Source organism: Hypanus sabinus, chromosome 14 (assembly GCF_030144855.1).
Source record: "Hypanus sabinus isolate sHypSab1 chromosome 14, sHypSab1.hap1, whole genome shotgun sequence".
Lineage (NCBI taxonomy): Eukaryota > Metazoa > Chordata > Chondrichthyes > Myliobatiformes > Dasyatidae > Hypanus > Hypanus sabinus.
The window spans coordinates 85,179,459-85,199,507 of NC_082719.1; the positions used below are offsets into that span (position 1 = coordinate 85,179,459).

At 40.4% G+C, this 20,049-nt stretch overlaps 1 protein-coding gene across 7 annotated transcripts in view; it reads left to right on the plus strand.

Moving 5' to 3' along the window:
- The window catches only part of arid3c (AT rich interactive domain 3C (BRIGHT-like)), a 535,055-nt gene that overhangs the window by 491,479 nt on the left and 23,527 nt on the right, over nt 1-20,049 (plus strand). For 5 of the 7 annotated variants that reach the window (XM_059989581.1, XM_059989585.1, XM_059989588.1 and 2 more), the window contains exons 5-7: nt 2,127-2,371; nt 8,959-9,246; nt 17,093-17,185. In XM_059989581.1, the coding sequence (XP_059845564.1) occupies nt 2,127-2,371; nt 8,959-9,246; nt 17,093-17,185 (626 nt within the window). The remainder of the gene's footprint in view (nt 1-2,126; nt 2,372-8,958; nt 9,247-17,092; nt 17,186-20,049) is intronic. The other 2 variants (XM_059989582.1, XM_059989584.1) reach the window with 2 other exon arrangements.

The following is a 20,049-nucleotide window of genomic DNA, read 5'->3' on the forward strand; positions in this document are numbered from 1 at the left end:
GGAGTCCTTGTTCATCAGTCACTGAAGGTGAATGAGCAAGTGCAGCAGGCAGTGAAGAAGGCTAATGGAATGCTGGCCTTTATTACAAAGGGAATTGAGTACAAGAGCAAGGAAATCCTCTTGTATTTGTACAGAGCCCTGGTGAGACCACACCTGGAGTATTGTGTACAGTTTTGGTCTCCAGGGTTAAGGAAGGACATCCTGGCTGTAGAGGAAGTGCAGCATAGATTCACGAGGTTAATTCCTGGGATGCCTGGACTGTCTTACGCAGAGAGGTTAGAGAGACTGGGCTTGTACATGCTGGAATTAAGGAGATTGAGAGGGGGTCTGATTGAAACATATAAGATTATTAAGGGATTGGTCAAGATAGAGGCAGGAAATATGTTCTAGATGCTGGGAGTGTCCAGTACCAGAGGGCATGGTTTGAGAATAAGGGGTAGGTCATTTAGGGCAGATTTAAGGAAAAACTTCTTCTCCTAGAGAGTTGTAGGGGTCTGGAATGCACTGCCTCGGAAGGTAATGGAGGCCAATTCTCTGGATGCTTTCAAGAAGGAGCTAGATAGGTATCTTATGGATAGGGGAATCAAGGGATATGGGGACAAGGCAGGAACCGGGTATTGATAGTAGTTGATCAGCCATGATCTCAAAATGGCGGTGCAGGCTCGAAGGGCCGAATGGTCTACTTCTGCACCTATTATCTATTGTCTATTGACCTGATGGGCCAAATAAGCTTCTTCTGTGTTGTACTCTACATAGCCACAGAATTCCTTTGAGGTATTGCTAATATTTATGAATTGGATTTGTCAACAAGAAGTCCAGTTTTTCTTTGTAATACTTTGAGTTTTCTTGCTTGTAAGAACATAGTACATGATAAATAAGAGTAAGAGAAGGCCATTTGGCCCATTGCATTTGCTGCAATTCAGTAAGATCATTGCCGATCTGACCATACGTTCAGCTCTACCTAACTGCCTTCAAATGGTCACGTCTGGTATCTATTGTGCATACAGGTAATCTTTTTCTGAATATTGAGTAAAAAGTTTTCTTCTGAATTTGCTGCTTCCTCCTGTTTAGCAGATTCAAGGAGAGGAGATGAATAGGCAGATGTTCCAAGCACACACGTTTGCCTCCTGCCAAACTGGCAAGCAGCCCATTTCCTTGCGGATGGAGGGTGAGGTGGAGGGAGGCAGCAAGTCTGACAAACTGCACTAAAGATCTATTGCTCACCCAGAAGCTGACTTTGTTCAGTTAGTCTGACCTATCACAGGAGCACAAATCCTTACTGCCTATTATCATCAAACACTGAAGCTAACTTTATACAGCCTGAAGGAGATTGTACCTAGATGTTTGTAAGATTAGGATAATGATTTTGTGTTGCAAAAGTTTAATGAGACAGTTTGATACTATGCTGCCAATGTGTCTGGTTTTCAGTGGATACAAAAAATCACAGCAGCCTCTGTATTTTTTCAAAGTTTCAAAATAAGTTTATTATCAAAGCATGCATAAGTCACCAACCATTTAAGGTACACTTATTATCAAAGTGTGTGTGCAGTATACAATCTTGAAATTCATCTTCCCACCGACAGCCACAAAACAAAGAAACTACAGACCCAATTTAACGAAAAACATTAAACCTCCAACATGCAAAAAAGAACAAATCGTGCGAATGGCAAAAAAAAAATCACAGTATGCTTAACACCAAATCAAAAAGATATCAGAAGAGTCCAGGTATATTCAGCTCAGCTCAGTTCAGTTCAATCCATTTCAAACCATATACTGTCCTGAGATTAATTTTCTTGCAGACACTCAAGAGTAGAACAAAAAATACAACAGAATTAGTGAAAACTAATTCTACACTCGAAAACTGACAAAAAAAAAACAAGGTGCATAAGAAGACAAACGGTGCAACTACAAATAAATACTAAGGACAAGACTGTAGAGTTGTTGAAAGGGAGTCCATAGGTTGTGGAATCAGTTCAGGGTTGTGGTGAGTGAAGTTATCCTTGCCGGTTCAGGAGTCTGATGGTCGAAGGGTCATTTGAGAAGTGAATGAAAATGAAGAAATGTGATAAGTTTCAATTATCTTTATGTGTTATTTGTTACCTAACTACTTTTAATTTGCCTTCCAGATACATGAAGTACCTATATCCATATGAATGTGAAAAGCGAGGTCTGAGCTCGCCTGGAGAGCTCCAAGCAGCTATTGATAGCAACAGGAGAGAGGGCCGAAGGCAAAGTTATGGATCTACGATGTTTAATTACTCCCCTGTGGGGACGCCTACTATCTTATCCTCTCCCAAGATACAGATGCCCACTATAGCTATATCCACTCATAATGGCAGCCATATTAGCCACGGACATTCTATAAAAAAAGGTATGGTGTTTTTCAATGTTTACATAATGAAATTCTGTTGAAATAGATTGATGAGATTTTAAATATTTTGAAAGCAGAAATATCAACTTGTAACTTTGTTTCTTCATTGACATGATGAAAGATCGTGTGCACTCAAGGGCTTTCTGTCCCTTGCGTCAGCCATTTTAAATATGTTTACTGATATGTGAAAGATTTGCTCTGTGGGCTCTTTTGCACCAAGTGTTGAACTCAGTGATGAGGATGATTCAGGGGAAGAGAGTGTACATTTGCGATAAGAACTCATGCTATCAAAACTGCAAAGCCCTTGAACCATGTTTCTTTTTCTTTCCTGCAGTGTCAGCCATTTTATTTATTTTCCTTCCTTCCTTCCTGTAGGCTGGCGAAGTTTCAGTGTGGTCAGATAATGGACACAGCAGCTTCAAACCATTGTGTGGTTTCTTAGTTGTTGTCAGTGATTAGTGTTTTTTAAATTTTAATTTCTAGACGATAGGAAATGAAGTGTTTTGAGGAGGAGTTCAGAATATTGGGATATGCTCTTTTCTCATTACAACAGTCAGGGAAGAGGTAGAGGAGCCAGAAGACTCACACTCAGGGATATAGGCACAGCTCCTTCCCCACTGTCATCAGGTTTCTGAATGGTCCATGAACCCCTAAAATTATAAAAAGCATAGATAATGAGTCTAGAAGTAGAAAAAATAGGTTTAAGATGAGGGGAAAGATTTAAAGGGGATCTCAGGGACAAGTGTTTCACAGAAAAGATTCAATGTTCAAAGTATATTTATTATCATAGTACATATATGTAGAGACAGAAGCAAATACATTGTTTAAAAAACATTTGGAGAGTTATGTGGATCATTCAGAGTTACAGAGTTCTAGGCCAAACGCAGACAAGTTAGATTCATATAGATAGGCACCTTAGTCAACATGAGTGAGTTGGGCCCAAGTCCCTTTTTCTGTGCTGTATAACTCTCTGAACCTTTGAATCTCTGTTGATGCCAACCTCCCATTAGCACTGATCTCACTTCTGATCTCTTCTACTGCAACCTCCTATGCCTTGACAAATGTTCCCCTTAAATTCTGTGAGAGTGGCTGTTTCTCCAGCTTCCTCAGGCAGGGTATTTGCACATTCCAACCATTACCGGGGTAGACACAGTTTTTTCTCTCAGAATCAGAATCAAGCTTAATATCACTGTCACATGTCATAGAATTTCTTGTTGTACAGCAGTACATTGCAATACATAACAGTGAAAAATCATAAATTACAGTAAGTATATAGAGTATTATATATATATATATATACATATATATATATATGTGTGTGTGTGTGTGTGTGTGTGTGTATTAACTTAAATAGCTAGTGCAAAAAAGAAGAAAAAGTATTGAAGTAGTGTTTACGCATTCAATGTCTGATTGAAATCTGATGGTGGGGGGGGGGAGGGGTGGGAGGCGGGAAAGCTGTTCCTGAATTGTTGAGTGTATGTCTTCAGGCTCCTGAACCTCCTCCCTGAAGGTAACAATGAGAAGAGGGTATATCCGTGGTGATGGGATTCCTTAATGATGCATGTAATCTTCCTCAGATTCCCTTGCAACCTTTTACTCCTTCCCTGAATTCTGTGTCCTCTAGCCTTTGACTCCTCTGTTGAGGCAAAGACTTTTCTACTATATGCCCTGTCTCTGCTCTCTTAATTTTCTACATATCAATCTCAACTCCCTTCTCAACTCCCGCAGTCTGAAAAATACAAACCCAGCTAATCCAGTTCCTTCTTATCAGTGAAGCACTCTATCCTAAGCAAGATCTGAGTGAATTTCATATGCAGCCCTTAACATGTAAGCTACTGAACTTTGCTTGTGTTCTACCTGCTGGGCTGCAGGTCAATACAACCGAAGTGCTCTTCCTATACCAAGTGTAAGCCAGAGATTCCTGTATGATTTACCCCTAGTTTGCTTTGTCAAAACAACGTAAACCTTTTGATCCACTTCCTCTGGGTAAGTTTTGCTGAGCACCCCGCTAACAAATGACATCACTAGGCATAGAATATTTGACAGGGAAGTAATTCCCATATTTGGGTGAATGGTGTCACAAAAGTCTTAGTCCAATTTCCTGACAGGCAAGATTTCAGCCAGAAATGGACGCAGTAATTTAGAATCTTGAGCAAAATATTTCTTGTGCATGATTAAGACATATAAAAATAGGTGAAATCTTGTTCTTTTTCTTAGGATCAGAATCAAGTTTAATATCACTGGAATATGTCATGAAGATTGTTATATGGCAGCAATATGCAATAAAACAGTAAATTACAGTAAGAAGTATATATGTATTAAAAAAGTTAAATTAATGAAGTGGTGCAAAAAAGAAAAAAAAAATGTAGTAGCATAGTGTTCATGGGTTCAACATCCATTCAGAAATCTGATGGCAGAGGGGAAGAAGCTATTTCTGAATCACCAATTGGAGTTGGTAAACCTATAAAAGAGATGCCCAAAATGGCATGAACAAAAATTTTGTTGGCACATGGCTCGCATCAAAGCTTTAACTTCACATTCACAGTTTTGATGTTATATATGAATTATGATAACAGTACTATTTAGCAATGTTGCTATTTTTCAATTGTCTTTTAAAAAAAATAATTTTGACCATGTTTTCTAAATCACTTCATTTGTTTAAATCTGCCTTTGCTATACTTTTTTTAAATAGTAAAACAATAAATACCCATAAATTTGTAGAGAGAATTTGTAGAATGCCTAAGGGATGGCTTTTTAGAACAACTTGTTGAACCCACTAGGGGATTGGTTGTGCTGGATTTTGTGTTGTGCAATGGTCTGGAGGTAATAAGAGAGCTTAAGGTTAAGGAACCCTTGGGAATAGTGATCACAATATTATCGAGTTCACTTTGAAATTTGAGAAGGAGAAACTAAATTTCAATGTGTTGGTATTTCAGTTGAATAAAGGAAATTACAAAGCATGAGAGGGGAACTGGCCAAGGTTGACTGGAAAGAGACAGGAACAGGAAGGACAGCAAAGCATCAATGGCTGAAGTTGCAGCAAAAAAATGAGGGAAGTGCAAGACAGATATATTCCAAATCAGGAGAAATTTTCGTATGGAGAAAGGACACTACTGTGGCTGATAAGTGAAGTCAGAGCCAAAGGAAAAGCAAAAGCAAAAGAGAGGGCATAAAATACAAGGAAGCCAAAGCTAATGGGAAGATAGAGGATCAGGAAGCTTTTAAATACTTGCAGAAGGAAACTAAGAAGGTCATTAGGAAGGAGAAGATGAATTATGAAAGAAAGGGGGTGACTAATATCAAAGAAGATACTAAAAGCTTTTTTAAGTATATAAAGGGTTAAAAGGGAGTTGAGGATAGATATAGGACAAATAGAAAATGATGCTGGAGTTATTGTAATAAAAGACACAGAGATGGCAGAGGAACTAAATGCATATTTTGCATCAGTCTTCACTGTGGAAGACATCTGCAGTATACCGCACTAGGTATTACGACTGAGAAGGTGCTCAGGAAGTTTAATGGTCTGAGGGTGGATAAATCTCCTGGACCTGATGGAATGCACCGTTGGGTTTTGAAGGAAGTAGCTGGAGAGATTGCAGAGGCATTAACAATGATTTTTCAAGAATCGATAGATTCTGGCATTGTACCGGATGACCGGAAAATTGCAAATGTTACTCCGCTATGTAAGAAGGGTGGGAGGCAGCAGAAAGGAAACTATAGACCCGTTAGCCTGACATCAGTGGTTGGGAAGTTGTTGGAATCGATTATTAGGGACGAGATTACGGAATACCAAGAGGCACATGTCAAGATAGGCCAAAGCCAGCATGGTTTCCTTAAAGAAAAGTCCTGCCTGATTAACCTACTGCAATTTTTTGAGGGAGTTACAAGCAAGGTAGACAAAGAAGATGCAGTAGATGTGGTGTACTCCGATTTTCAGAAGGCCTTTGTCAAGGTGCCGTACATGAGGCTGCTTAGCAAGATAAGAGCCCATGGAATTATAGGGGAGTTGCTAGCATGGGTGGAGCATTGGCTGATCGGCAGAAAACAGAGTGGAAATAAAGGAATACTATTCTGGCTGGCTTCCAGTTACCAATGGCGTTCCACAGGGGTCAGTGCTGGAACTGCTGATTTTTACAATGCATATCAATGATTTGGAATATGGGATTCATGGATTTGTGGCTAAATTTGCCAGTGATAGAAAGATAGGTGGAGGAGCAGGTAGTGTTGAGGAAACAGAAAGCCCGTAGAGAGACTTAGATGGTTTAGGGGAATGAGCAAAGAAGTGGCAAATGAAATACAGTGTTGGAAAGTGTATGGTCATGCACTTTAATGGAAGAAATAAATGGGCAGACTATTATTTAAATGGGGAGAGAATTCAAAATGCAAAGATGCAAAGACACTTGGAAGTCTTTGTGCAGGATACCCCAAAGTTTAACCTCCAGGTTGTGACGGTGGTGAAGAAGGCAAATGCAATGTTGGCATTCCTTTCTAGAGGTACAGAGTATAAGAGCAGGGACGTGATGTTGAGGTTCTATAAGGCACTCATGAGACCACACTTGGGGTATAGTGTGTAGTTTTTGGCTCCTTATTTTAGAAAGGATATACTGACATTGAAGAAGATTCACGAGAATGATTCCAGAAATGAAAGGGTTACTGTATGGGGAATATCTGGCATCTCTTGGGCTGTATTCCCTGGTGTTCAGTAGAATGAGGGGGGATCTCATAGAAACATTCCGAATGTTAAAAGGCCTGAACAGAATAGATATGGCAAAGTTATTTCTTATGGTCGTGTAGTCTAGGACAAGAGGGCACAACTTCAGGATTGAAGAACATTCATTTAGAACAGAACTGTGGAGAAATTACTTTAGTAAGCAGGTGGCAAATATGTGGAATTTGGTCCCATGAGTGGCTGTGAAGGCTAAATCACTGGGTGCATTGAAGGCAGAGATAGATAGCTTCTTAATTAGCCAGGGCATCAAAGGGTATGGAGTGAAGGCAGGGGAGTGCGGATGACTGGAAGAATTGGATCAGCCCACAATTGAATGGTGGACCAGACTTGATGGGTCGAATGGCCTACTTCTGCTCCTATATCTTACAGTCTTATAGGACTCATCCTTTTTTTTATAAACTCTACAATTATTGTCACAAAATCTTTAATCAATGATGTTAATTAATATTTAACTGCTCAAATTTACCATGGCACGCAAGAGAGTATTTTAGAAGATTAGGGCCAATTTTGGCATATGCTCTCAAAAAGGTCTGTCACCCTTAAGACCCAAGTCATAATACAAATTACACTTTTATTTCATTATTATATTTGGAGAAAACATAGCAATGATTAAGACAACAGTGTAAACAAGTTTATTCAATCCTACGATATTTTTTTGGAGTGTGCTACATTGTATATTATTTATCTGGGAGGGTCAGTGCTGAACAAAGATGCCAGCATACTGCCTTCACTTGCCTTCACACAAATATATTTTTAGCCAGGACTCGTCAGCCGTGACTGTTACTTTCTCATGCTATCTTGCATTCACTAAATTAGCAGTAAGTTAGCATTAAATTAGATGATGCCTGCGGCTGCCCTAATCAGTGTGGTGCGGTGTGGTGCCTCTACAGAGTAGTTACACCCTGCTATTGCACGTTAGAAAGTTCATTAGTCCTGTCTTAACACTGTCATCAGGAAAAGAGTGTTCTCTCTCCTTTGAATCTTGTTTTTTTTATTTGGAGAACAGGCCCTTCCGGCCCAAAGAGTTACACCACCCACAAGCCCCTTATTTAACTTTAATCACGGAACAATTTACAATGTCCAATTAACTTACTAACCAGTTCTTCTTTGGATTGTGTGAGAAAACTGGAGCGCCCAGAGGAATCCCACGGAGTCAAAGGAAGAACATCCAAACTCCTTGCAGACAGAGCCAGAATTGAACTTTAGAACTCTGATGCCCCAAGCTAACTAGCGTCATGCTAGTTGCTACACTACTGTGGAGCCCATGGAACTGTTTGATTTTAGCCTGAAGTGTCTTAGGGCTAAGAGAAGATGAATTAAATTATACTTAGTTCTCTTCATACTAAAAATCCCAGTTTTGTAAAGACCACTGGGTCATTTATGGAACTGACGAAGCACCGAAACCGGTGGAGTGTTCTCCCTTCAGTGTTTCAGTTGCCTTATTAATAGCATCAATGTTTGAGATTTACTCTTTGGAAGCTTTTTGTGTAAACGTACTGTTACCTAGTCCTTTTACAAATTGCGCATCCTGGGGAGCACAAGTTATGCTGTTCCTAAATGAAGATTGTCAGCTTTGCCTTGCCAGTTACACTCCCTGGGATACTGGGAGTTGCAAGTCCTCCTGCAGAGAATTAAGGAAGCAGGCACATAAGGTGGAACAGAGAAAGTGCTACATTGTTAGTGTTGCTGACTTCCAGATCACATTTGATCATATGTTAAATCAGCCTACGATAAAAGTTGGATTGACATCAGTTGAAGAATGTCAGAGTGCTGTTGCTATCCTAATTAATATTTACCCTGTTTGGGGGACCAATTTTGTAACACTTTGGTGACCTTCTCTTTCCTCTCCCGCACCCAGAAGAGCAGGCGCTGTCGACGGCGGCCCACAACCGAATAGCGATCCCGCTCAGTATCGCCGGCCACCACGTCAGCACCACCCAGGCCGCCGCGGCCGCGTCGCAGATGGCAGCGGCCCAAGCGGTGGCCCTGGATCAGCTCCGAGAGAAGTTGGATTCGGGTGAGCCGCCCGAGAAGAAGAAGCTGGCCATGGCGGAGGAGCAGCAGCGGCTGATGCAGCAAGCCCTGCAGCAGAACCTGCTGGCCATGGCAACGCAGATCCCCATGAACATCAAGATCAATAGCAGAGGTAAGGCGAGAAGACGCAATGCGTGAACGCACGGTTCAGACAGCAGTTTCCCAGTAATACTCAACTCAGTTATACATCAGCAATGTAGAACTCTGCATTACTGTAGAGATTACATTTGTCTTGTCTAAGTTCTCTGATCACAGCAACCAGGGGCAAGTCAAACTGCTCTTCAACCCTATTTTGCCATTTAATTAGATCATAGCTGATTGGCTCATTGGTCTCAGCTCCACTTTCCTGGCCAATCCTAGTCATTCTTGATTCCTTTGTAGTGACAAATCCATCTAGAGCGTAGAACATGAAGAATGCAGAACAGGATCTTGCCATTCAGCCCACAAAGCTGTGCTGAGCCAGCTAAAAAGCAAATCATGAACGTCCAAACACCAATTCCTCCTACCTACACCATATCCCTCCATCTTCCTTATAACTATGTGTCTATCCAAATGTCTCTTAAAAGCCTCTAATGTATTTGCCTCTGTCACCATACCTGGCAGCTATTTCCAAGCATCCATGATTCTCTGAGTAAACAAAAATACCCCTCATGTCCCCCTTGAACCTACTTCCTCCCACCTTCAAAGCATGCCCTCTGGCAATAGACATTTCGACCCTGGGAAAACTCTATATTGCAAATGTTTATTTATTTCTGTATCAGTATAACTAATCTCAGTTATTTTCTTCAAATTTCAACCTAGGGTGACAACTGTGCCATTTTTCTTGTAAAATCAAAACATCTATTGAACTATTGAATTTATTTTTTCCAATGCCCTTAAAAAGAATGCCTTACCTCCTTCAGTACTTGCTCTCTCCCACAACCCACAGGTTTCTAAAATTCAAATCCATCAAAATCACTCATTGTATTGGTCTTTCCTTTGTTAAGAAGTTTTGTGTCAAAGGCTAGAGCCTTTAAAGAAAAATAAAATGATTTGTCTTCTGAATACGTTCTTCACAAAATTGAAACTTTAGCTAAAGCTCCATATCAGATAACATTTATAAAAAATCATGGCTAATACCAGAGGACATTGTTTTAAGTTGAATGGAGGAAAGTTTGCGGGGTGGGGGGGGGGGGATGTCAGAGGTAGCTTTTAATATAGAGACCGATACATGCCTGTAATTCACAGCCAGAGCTGGTGATAGAGGCTGATACATTTGGAATATTTAGGAAAATCTTAGATACTATAGGCATACTGATGTAAAAAAAATGGAGGATTATTGACACAGGAGATACTGCAGATGCTGGAAATCTGGATAACATATACAAAAAGCTGGAGGAACTCAACAGGTCAGGCAGCATCTATGGTAAGGAATAAACAGTCAATATTTGTCAATATTTCAAGCAGAGACCCTTCATCATGACTGGAAAGGAAGGGTGAAGAGGCCAGAATAAGAAGGTGAGGAGGAAGGAAAGGAGTACAAGCTAGCAAGTGATAGGTGAAGCCAGATGAGGGGAAAAGAAGGTGGGTGGTGATGGAGAGGGGATGAAGTGAGAAGCTAGGGGTTGATAGGTGGAAAAGATAAATGATTGAAGAAGAGGGAGGTAAGGGGAAGAGAAGAGATAAGAGGGGAGCCAGAAGGAATGGAAGAGAAAAGGGGGATGGGGAGAAACTGCTAGAAATTACGTAGGAGGGAAGGGTTAGATTGATTATGGAATAGGGTAAAAGTTTGGCGCACAATCTTGGGGCAACAACCTCTATTGTGCTCTGCTGTTCTGTGTTCTCTAGCAGCATACACAAAAGTCACCCTTAATGTCAACTGATGTGTCTTAAATTACATTTGACAAAGTTGTATAACCCGTCTTCTCTCCTGTGCAAAAGATTGCTGATTTTACTACATTTTTCATGTTTGTTTTTTGTAACAAGGTGAGATATGTTAGTCCTATAGAAGGAAACATCCACTCACGTTTCACACCCGGTGTGCACTGCTAAGATGCACCATAAGGCAGCTGTTTAATGGTCTGCCCTAGCACTGCTGCAAGCACATGGAACAACAGCTGTTGCAGAATGTTATCCAGATGCCAGCTACAGTATACGAACAAAGGCTCATGTATCCAGAGCTAGCGCCTACTATGATTGGGCTGTTGAAAGGCAAACAGCTGCTGTTCCTCATCTCCAACTGATGTGAGCACCACCTGATTTGGGTATGACGTGTGTTGGAGATTTTATTAGAAGAAGTACGCGAAGGGCTCAGGCTGTTTGCCATACCTGATTTAAGAACTTTGTGGATGTGCTGCCTTTCTAACAGTGAAGCAATCCTGGACTCGTTAGTAGTCGGCTGACCAAATGTCCCGATTGATAAAGGGACATGGCTGACCATGAAAGTTCAGTTGTGCCTGCCAATGTTGGTGGTTCAGTACCACAGCTTTTGATGCCAGCACTCTTGCATTCTGGCTGTTAGAAGAGGTTTGCATCCATATAACCTAATGGATGTAGCAGGATACATCCCAGTTCTGTTTAGTATAAGCTTGTTAAACTTCATTAATTGACAAGGCAGAGAAATGGGGTTGAGAAGGAAAATAAATCAGCTATGATTGAATGGTGGAGCAGACCCAATGGGGCCAATATCCTCATTCTGTTCTTATGCCTTATAGTTGTAGTAGACTTTGCACACAGTTTAGGCTTAGCTGACTTGGTAAACTGGACCATATTCAGGGATCATCTTCAGATCTGAATGAATATGCCACAGCTGTCAAGTCCTACATGGATGAGCAAGTACCCAGGAGACCATACTGAGTACATTCAAGCTTGAAGCCGTGGTCTGCTGAGAGCTAGACCTGCGGCATACAAGACTGGCAATCCAGAACCATAAAGGAAGTTCAGTTACAATCTACGGAAGACTATCATGAGAATGGGAAAGCAATTGCATGCAAAATTACAGACTCAATTGGACGCATAACAGGGTTTTCATGCCATTACTTCCTATAAGGCGATACCTAACAGCATAAATGGCAGTGATGCTTCACTCCCTGATGAACTCTTTGAAAGGGAGAATAACACTGCACCTGTACGAGTCCCCACAACTGCAACCTTGACTTCCTCACTGGGAGATCACAGTCAGTGTAGATCAGAAATATAATCACCTCTTTGCTGGCAGGCAACACTGGCCCACCTCAAGGATGTGTGTTTAACCCACTGCTCTGCTCTCCCTACACTCGTGACTGTATGACTAGGCTCAGCTCATTTAACATCTATAAAGTCTGTTGTTGGCACAATGTCAGATGGCAATGAGGAGGCATAGAGGAGTGAGATAGATTGGCTGATTAGGTAGTGTTGCAACAACAACCTTGCATTCAACATCAGCTAGACAAAAAAAATTGATTGTGGACTTCAGGAAGGGGAAATCAGGAGAACACACACCAATTCTCATTGAGGGGCCAGCAGTAGAAAGGATCAACAGTTTCGAGTTCCAGGATGTCAACTTCTCAGGTCATCTATCCTGAGCCTAACATATTGATGCAATCATTGGGAATTTGAAGAACTTTGGTACTGCACGGAAGTATTTGCAAATTTCTATAGGTGTGTGGTGGAGAGCATTCTGACTGGTTGCATCACCATAGAGGCTCCATTGTGCAGTAAAAGATTCTGCAGAGGGTTGAGGACTCAGCTAGCTCCATCATGGGCTCTAGCTTCTCTACCATCGAAGAAATCTTTACAAAGCAGTGCTTCAAGAAGGCAGTACCCATCATTAAGGACCCTCACCACTTCTCATTACTACCATCAAGAAGCTTGAAGATGCGTACTCAACATTTTAGGAACAGCTTCTCCCCTCCTGCCATCAGATTTCTGAACCCACAAACTCTTCTTTGCTCTTCCTGTTTTGCACAATTTATTTGTTTGTTTGTTTTGTCATTTATAGTAATTTTATGTCTTACACTCTAATGCTGCTACAAACAACATATTTCATGATATATGTCAGTGATAATAGAACAGATTCTGAGTTAGGCTCCTTCCCACTTTATGTGTCTACCGTGGCAGGATGGGAAGGATTTGAAAGCTGATTAAAACCTAATGGGCTTGAAAAGCTTCTTGTAATCATCGATAAACCAAACTGATTGCCTAGTTTGTCTCAGCACATAAGAAGCATCCATACTCATCCACCAGTGAGGTTGAATCTCTCTGCTTATACAAAGGTAGAGTCCACTGTTCTGGGAATAGGTAATTGCAGATGTTCAATCTATTGTGATTGTATGACCTGTGTAATCTTTTTGTCACTTTTTGCACAAATAAAATGTTCAAAAGTTAATTTGCCAAGCAAAAATGGAAAACAAAACAGATACATTAAATAATTTGCTGTTATAAATTATGTTTTAGTTCTCCTTCATATTGAATCATAACATACAAAATTGTTTAATGTTCTTTCCAGTGTATAAGTGTAGAGAAGAATGAAATAATTGTTACTCCAGACCTGATGCAGTAAAAAAATCTCAATAAGATGAAGAACTCAATATAAAAAAACACAATAAATATAAATATGTAAGCTAGTTTATATACATAGATTCATTGTAGGTCCTGTGCTAGGCTCAGGAATGTCTGTGTATAAGGTGACTATAACAGGAAATGATGAAGTATGGGGGGCAGGATTGGAGGTATTGATCAGTCTTATTGCTTGGGGAATGTTAATGTTTTTGAGTCTGGTGGTCTGGCATGTGTGCTATGTAGCTTCCTCCCTGAGTGGGGCAAACAGTCCATGAGCAGGGTGGGCAGTATCCTTTATGATCTTACTGGCAGTTTCTGTATATATGGCCTGGATGGTGGGTAGGCTGGTGCTGGCGATGCATTGGGCAGTGTTGACTACCTGATGTTGAACCTTCCTGTTCACAGTGGTGTAGTGCTGTACCATGCAGTGATGTAGCATGTTAGAATGCTCTCCATTGTGCGTCTGTAGAAGGTAATGAGTAGACATGTGCCTAGTCCAGCTCTCCTTAGCTTTCCCAGAAAGGAGAAGCATTGGTGAGCTTTCCTGATAGTGTGTGATGTGTCCCTGGGCCATAAGAGGTTGTGTGGGATGTGCACTTGCAGGAGTTTGAAACTGCTCATAGTGTCCACTGCTGAGCCACCAACAGGAGAAATCTGAACTGCCTGAGATTTACCGTTGCCTGTATTGATAGTATCTTGTCAAAAATCTGTACCGTATGTCACAAAGGTTTTACCCATCATGCATTCAGTAACACATTTACGCTCTCTCTGCTCCTATCAGCAGAGCCCCACATTGATGCTTACTTGCATAAGTGACATTATTGTATTAGTCTGTCTAATAAATATCTCTACACCTTTAATCACATATTAATTGCAGATTTCTCGAGCTCAGCATTATATAATCATCATCTGCAATGCAACATTACCACCAGATTTCATACCAGTGCAAGTTCTTTCTTTTCCTTTGGTTAAATTATTTACAGTATTTACAGAATCCGATGGTGGCAGTTCAGAATCAGAATCAGAGCTGCATATGCCACAAGATTCGTTGGTTTGTAGCAGTAGTACAGTGCTGGACATATAATAAAGATATACTATAATAAAATTAGTGCAAAAGACAAGAAGCAAGATGCACTAAATGTGCATTTCAAAAACAATTTGATAATAATGATTTCAATTCATCAGAATCAGGGATTATAACAAATATCTCCTTTCGTGAAGGATGGGTCAGTATTTCACGCCTCAGGGAAAGGTTTAGTGGAATGAACAAAAGTTAATGTTCATTCAATTTCTCACTAATGCTTTATTTCTGCAGTATTTATTTATTTTTTTGTAATTTATCAATTTTTATGTCTTTTCACTGTTTTGCTGCTGCAAAACAAATTTCACGTTATAGATTGGCAATAAGAAATCTAATTTTGATTCTAGGGTCAGCCAAAAGATTACCCTTTAGAAATCATTAGTAATTTTAATGTGAAGAACAAATCAGGTAAGCAGTGCCAGACTGCTTAGTGTGGGAATAAGAAGTCACCATTCTGATGGAGTGAAAAATAAGGACCCCCATCACCCGTACTCTCATTGTTACCATCAGGAAGGAGGTACAGAAGACTGAAGGCACACACTCAGCGATTCAGGAACAGCTTCTCCCCCTCTGCCATCAAATTTCTGAACGGACGTTGAACCCATGAACACTACCTCATTATTTTTGCACTACCTAATCAATTTAACTAGTTAGTATATACTTCCTGTAGTTCACAGTTTTTTTTTGTATTATTATATATTGCATTGTACTGCAGCCATAAAGACAACATATTTCACCACATATGCAGGTGATAATAAATCTGACTCTAATTCCGATTCTGAATACTACCTGAGGCTAGGATTTAGACAGAGTGGAGGAGGCTTTTCTTCTTACTTCATTGACATCCATGCCCATTGTTGAAGCAAAATAGCTACAACTGATTACCGTTACTCTTGATATTTCTAGAAAGCTTGCCCACAGGTGCCTGTAGAGTAAGATTTTCTATTTTGCATTGCTAACCATATTCATTTTGTGAAGTTCAGAACCAATCAGTGTCACATTCAATATCATAAACTTAAGAGATTCTGATAATTCTGGAAACCTAAACCATTCAATATATTTGCCAAGCAATATAAATGTCATTTGAAGTATGAGCATGACACATTTCAATAAATTTGTTTGCTTTCTGGCATCACATTAGTGTCAAAATTGACCTCATTATGATCTCACACCTTATTATCTAACTGTGCAGCATTTTCTCTGCAGCTGTTACACTTTATTCTACATTATTATTGATTACCTTGTTTTTACCTCAGCGCACTGTGGAATGATTTGATCTGTATCAACAGTATGCAAGACAAACTTTTCACTCAACTTCATAATGACACTAATAAACCAACTGCAATTCCAATTCCAATTCATTACTTTGAGTTGTACCTTTAAACTAGTTTGGAGAGGAGATTCCTTATCCTGAAGAAAACTGGAAATCATACCAAGGCCCATAGTTCAAAGTATCACTGAAGTCTAAATAGAAAAAAGTAGGAGGTGATTAATGATTAGAAGGCAAAAAATTCCCTACTCCTAAATATCACTAGAGTATAGGAGGAATAGAAGATTCTTCTCTCCAATCAAATTTCTTCTTCTTCAGCCCTTTACCTCTCCCACCTATCATCTCCCAGCTTCTAACTTTATCTCCTCAACCCTCCCACCTACCAATCCCCCTTTTTGTTTAATTAATATTTCAGTAAAATTTGAGTAATCATGTACATATATTGTTTGATTAAGCATTTTTGTTCATTTAAGTAATTCACTATGAGTTACATGTCTAAATATGTGAATTTCATACGTCATCACACAACCCCATGATATGTACATGTCTCGCTTAAAGTAAACGTGAAGTTAGACTTGCATTTTGGACTCCCATGTCTTTCTTTGAATTCATTTAATGTTTTGAAGTTCAAAATGTAACACCCATAACTTGCTTTCACCTATCACCTGCCTGTTTGTATTTCTTTTCCCCAACCCCTCCTCCAACCTTCTAATTCTGGCTTACTCCCCCTTCCTTTCCAGTCCTGATGAAGGGTCTCAGCTTGAAACTTCAATGGTTTTTTTCTCCTTCGCAGATGCTACCTGACCTGCTGGGTTCCTTCAACATTTTGTATGTGTGTTGCTCTGGATTCACAGCATCTCTTGTGTTAAAGATTTCTACTCATGGGACCAATTACAACTTAATAAATAACACTTCGAGGAACAGAAAGTGAAACAATGTACTTGAATATTATTTGCTAAGAGAAACTTAGAAATCAAATAGCCTAGTGCTACCAGCTCCCAAGAGTCAGCTTATCATTTCTAGTTTACTCTTTAGTTATCTTGCTTTTTTGCACTCATATTGGTATTTTCTTCTTCTTGCTTTCCCCAGCAGATGACAGACAAGAAACTGCATTGAACCTGTCTACAAATGGTATTAGCAGCATCAACATGTCAATAGAAATAAATGGAGTTGTCTACACAGGTAAATAGAAGGCTGTTTTCCGATGTAATTGCGAGCAGGAAATCCAATAACTTATGGCAATGCAGTGGCGTTAAGTTCTATACACAATTTGATGTCTTTACTATAAAATCCATTCTAATGAAGTGGCAGTCCGATGCAGTTAAAAAAAGTTAAATATCTTGAAATTGCCCTTGTTGATTTGCAGTCGATTGTGCTCATTCTGGTAGATTGAGAAACAGACTGTTGTATCCAGACCATGTTGTTGAGGTGAAGGTTTAATTACCACTATGTGAGCACTGGCTGTTCAGAACCTGCTCTGCCATGTTAACTTGCCCTTCAATTCTGGCCGGTTCCTAAGGGAAGGATGGAACATGGAATTAAATGGGATGAGATGTTGAGGGGAGGGGAAAATGGAACAGCAATTTAGCTACGACAGGGATACTTAGCAAGGAATGTGGTGCTAAACATAGAAAGTAATAAGAATGAAGCAGGAGCTAAAACAGCTGTTAAGAACACCACATAACAGGTGTCTAGGCCATAAAAAAATACGTAATGCTTGAAAAAAGCTGCAACAAATTTTAGCAACTCTCATGATCTGAGGCACAGTCTTTGTATACTGTGCTACAAGAGGCTTAAGTCATAATTGACCGTATAAATACAATCCATGTATATACAGTGATTCCTTTAAAGCAGGGGGTTCCCAACCTGGGAGTTCACAGACCCCTCAGTTAATTGGCAGAAAAAGGTTGGGAATGCCTGCTCTCAAGTGTAAAATGCTCAGGTATTCAGTGGTATATTAAGACAGTCACATGCCCTTAAGATTGCACATCTACCTGTGGGCCTGATTGTAAGTCTAATGCAGAGTATTTGTGTTCTTGCAGTCTTAAATAGAGTTCATTTTTATTTATGTGATCCTCATTTTTCTGAAATCAGTGGCACATTTGCCTTATTGGTCTTAAATGGCAACTCTAAAGATTTAAAGATGATCTTTACTTGTCACATACACATCGAAACATACAGTGAAATGCATTGTTCGCGCCTAATCAAATCAGGGAGGATAATGTTTGGGTTGAGTTGTTCTCCGATCTTGGCAATTTACTGGCATGCGATTCGTCACCCTACGAGGAGACATCAGCAGTGCGCTGCTAATTGTGGTGAGTCCTCCAAATGCTTGGCCTCTAAGTGCCTATCAATCAGCTGACTGGGCGTCATATCGGAAACACAGTTGTGATGGGAGGAAAACTCATCGCTGATTGATTGCGTGGCGAACTTCATGCGTTTTGGTCTGGAATTTTGCCTACATTGGCTCATAAATAGGATGTGTTTGTTTACAGAAGTGTTTGTGGAAAAGCAGACTTCTAAGGATTCTTTTGTATGCCTCGAGTTTGCATGCGCCAGGACTTTCAGTGAGGATAGTGCCAGGCAGCCTGCAGATGTCAACTTGCCTGAACTGCTGCACTATCACGCCGCTCCGAAATGTCACCAACCTTGTAACAATACCTAACTGCGCAAGTATTTTTTTTTTCCTTTTGTAATACTGCTATACTAAGAAACTAGTTAAAACTGCAGTATTGATTTTGTGGCAGACGGTACACTTATCCTGATACTGCTATAGAATATTTCAACATAAAATGTATTCTTTGCCTTCTACAAGCACCTCCACTGCACATAGCACTTCGTGGGACTGTGACTGAATTCATGCCCAGCATTGGCAATAGAACGGAATGATTTTATTTAGTTACAGTTGCTTCAGAACTACTCTGGTCAACTGTATCCCTTATTATGATGTAACAATGTCTGTTTTGATCATGTGTACCATTCAGTCAGAAGATCCCACCTCGGGGACACTTTGCTGCAGTTTTGAGGCAATGTCAGTTGTCAAACGTGGTGTTGAACTGAGCCTGCCTATTTCCTTGGATGCGGGTAAAAGATACCATTACAAAAGTCTGTCATTCTGGATTTCCGGCATCTGCTGATTTCTGAATTAAGATGGAGCTGTTGAAACACAGTAACGCCTTGCTGGCAACGAACAAAGCTACTAGCTATTCTATTAATCACACTTTTCCTAGAAAAAGATCACTGCAACCAGCAACCTGTCATTTCCCTTTCGGAGTTGAGATTTTGAACTCGGGTATTTTTATGGTCTGAAATGAAGTCTCAAAGGTTCAGGGCAGTTGTGGCTTGGCATATAGAGGCCAAATCAAGGCAGCAGGGTCAGAGCTCACTCGCCAGTCAACGACCATCGCTGGAGTGGATTTGGAACCAATTCGAAGCAGCAGGAGCAAGGTGAGGCAGAGTTGAGGCGATGAGGCCTGGATCCAAAAGCAGATCGAAGGTCTGAGAGCGAGGAGCAACTCGATGTACAGCCAATTTAAGCGCCGGTCCAGATTGAAAAGATCAGGGTACCATGGAACCATAGTACCATAGAACATTACAGCACAGTACGGGCCCTTCAGCCCTCCATGTTGTGCCGACCCATATAATCCTTAAAAAAAAAGTACTAAACCCACACTACCCCATAACCCTCTATTTTTCTTTCATCCATGTGCCTGTCCAAGAGGCTCTTAAATATCCCTAATGTTTTAGCCTCCACCACCATCCCTGGCAAGGGACCTTGTCAAATGCCTTGCTAAAGTCCATGTAGACCACATCCACTGCCCTACCCTCATCAATTTATTTTGTTACCTCTTCAAAAAACTCAGTCAGTCTCGTGAGGCACGATCTTCCCTTCACAAAGCCATGTTGACTATCCATGAGTAGACTGTACTTCTCCAAATGCTCATAGATTCTATCCTTAAGAATCCTTTCCAGTAGTTTGCAGACCACCGATGTAAGAATGACCGGTCTATAGTTCCCAGGTTTCTCCTTATTACCTTTTTTAAACA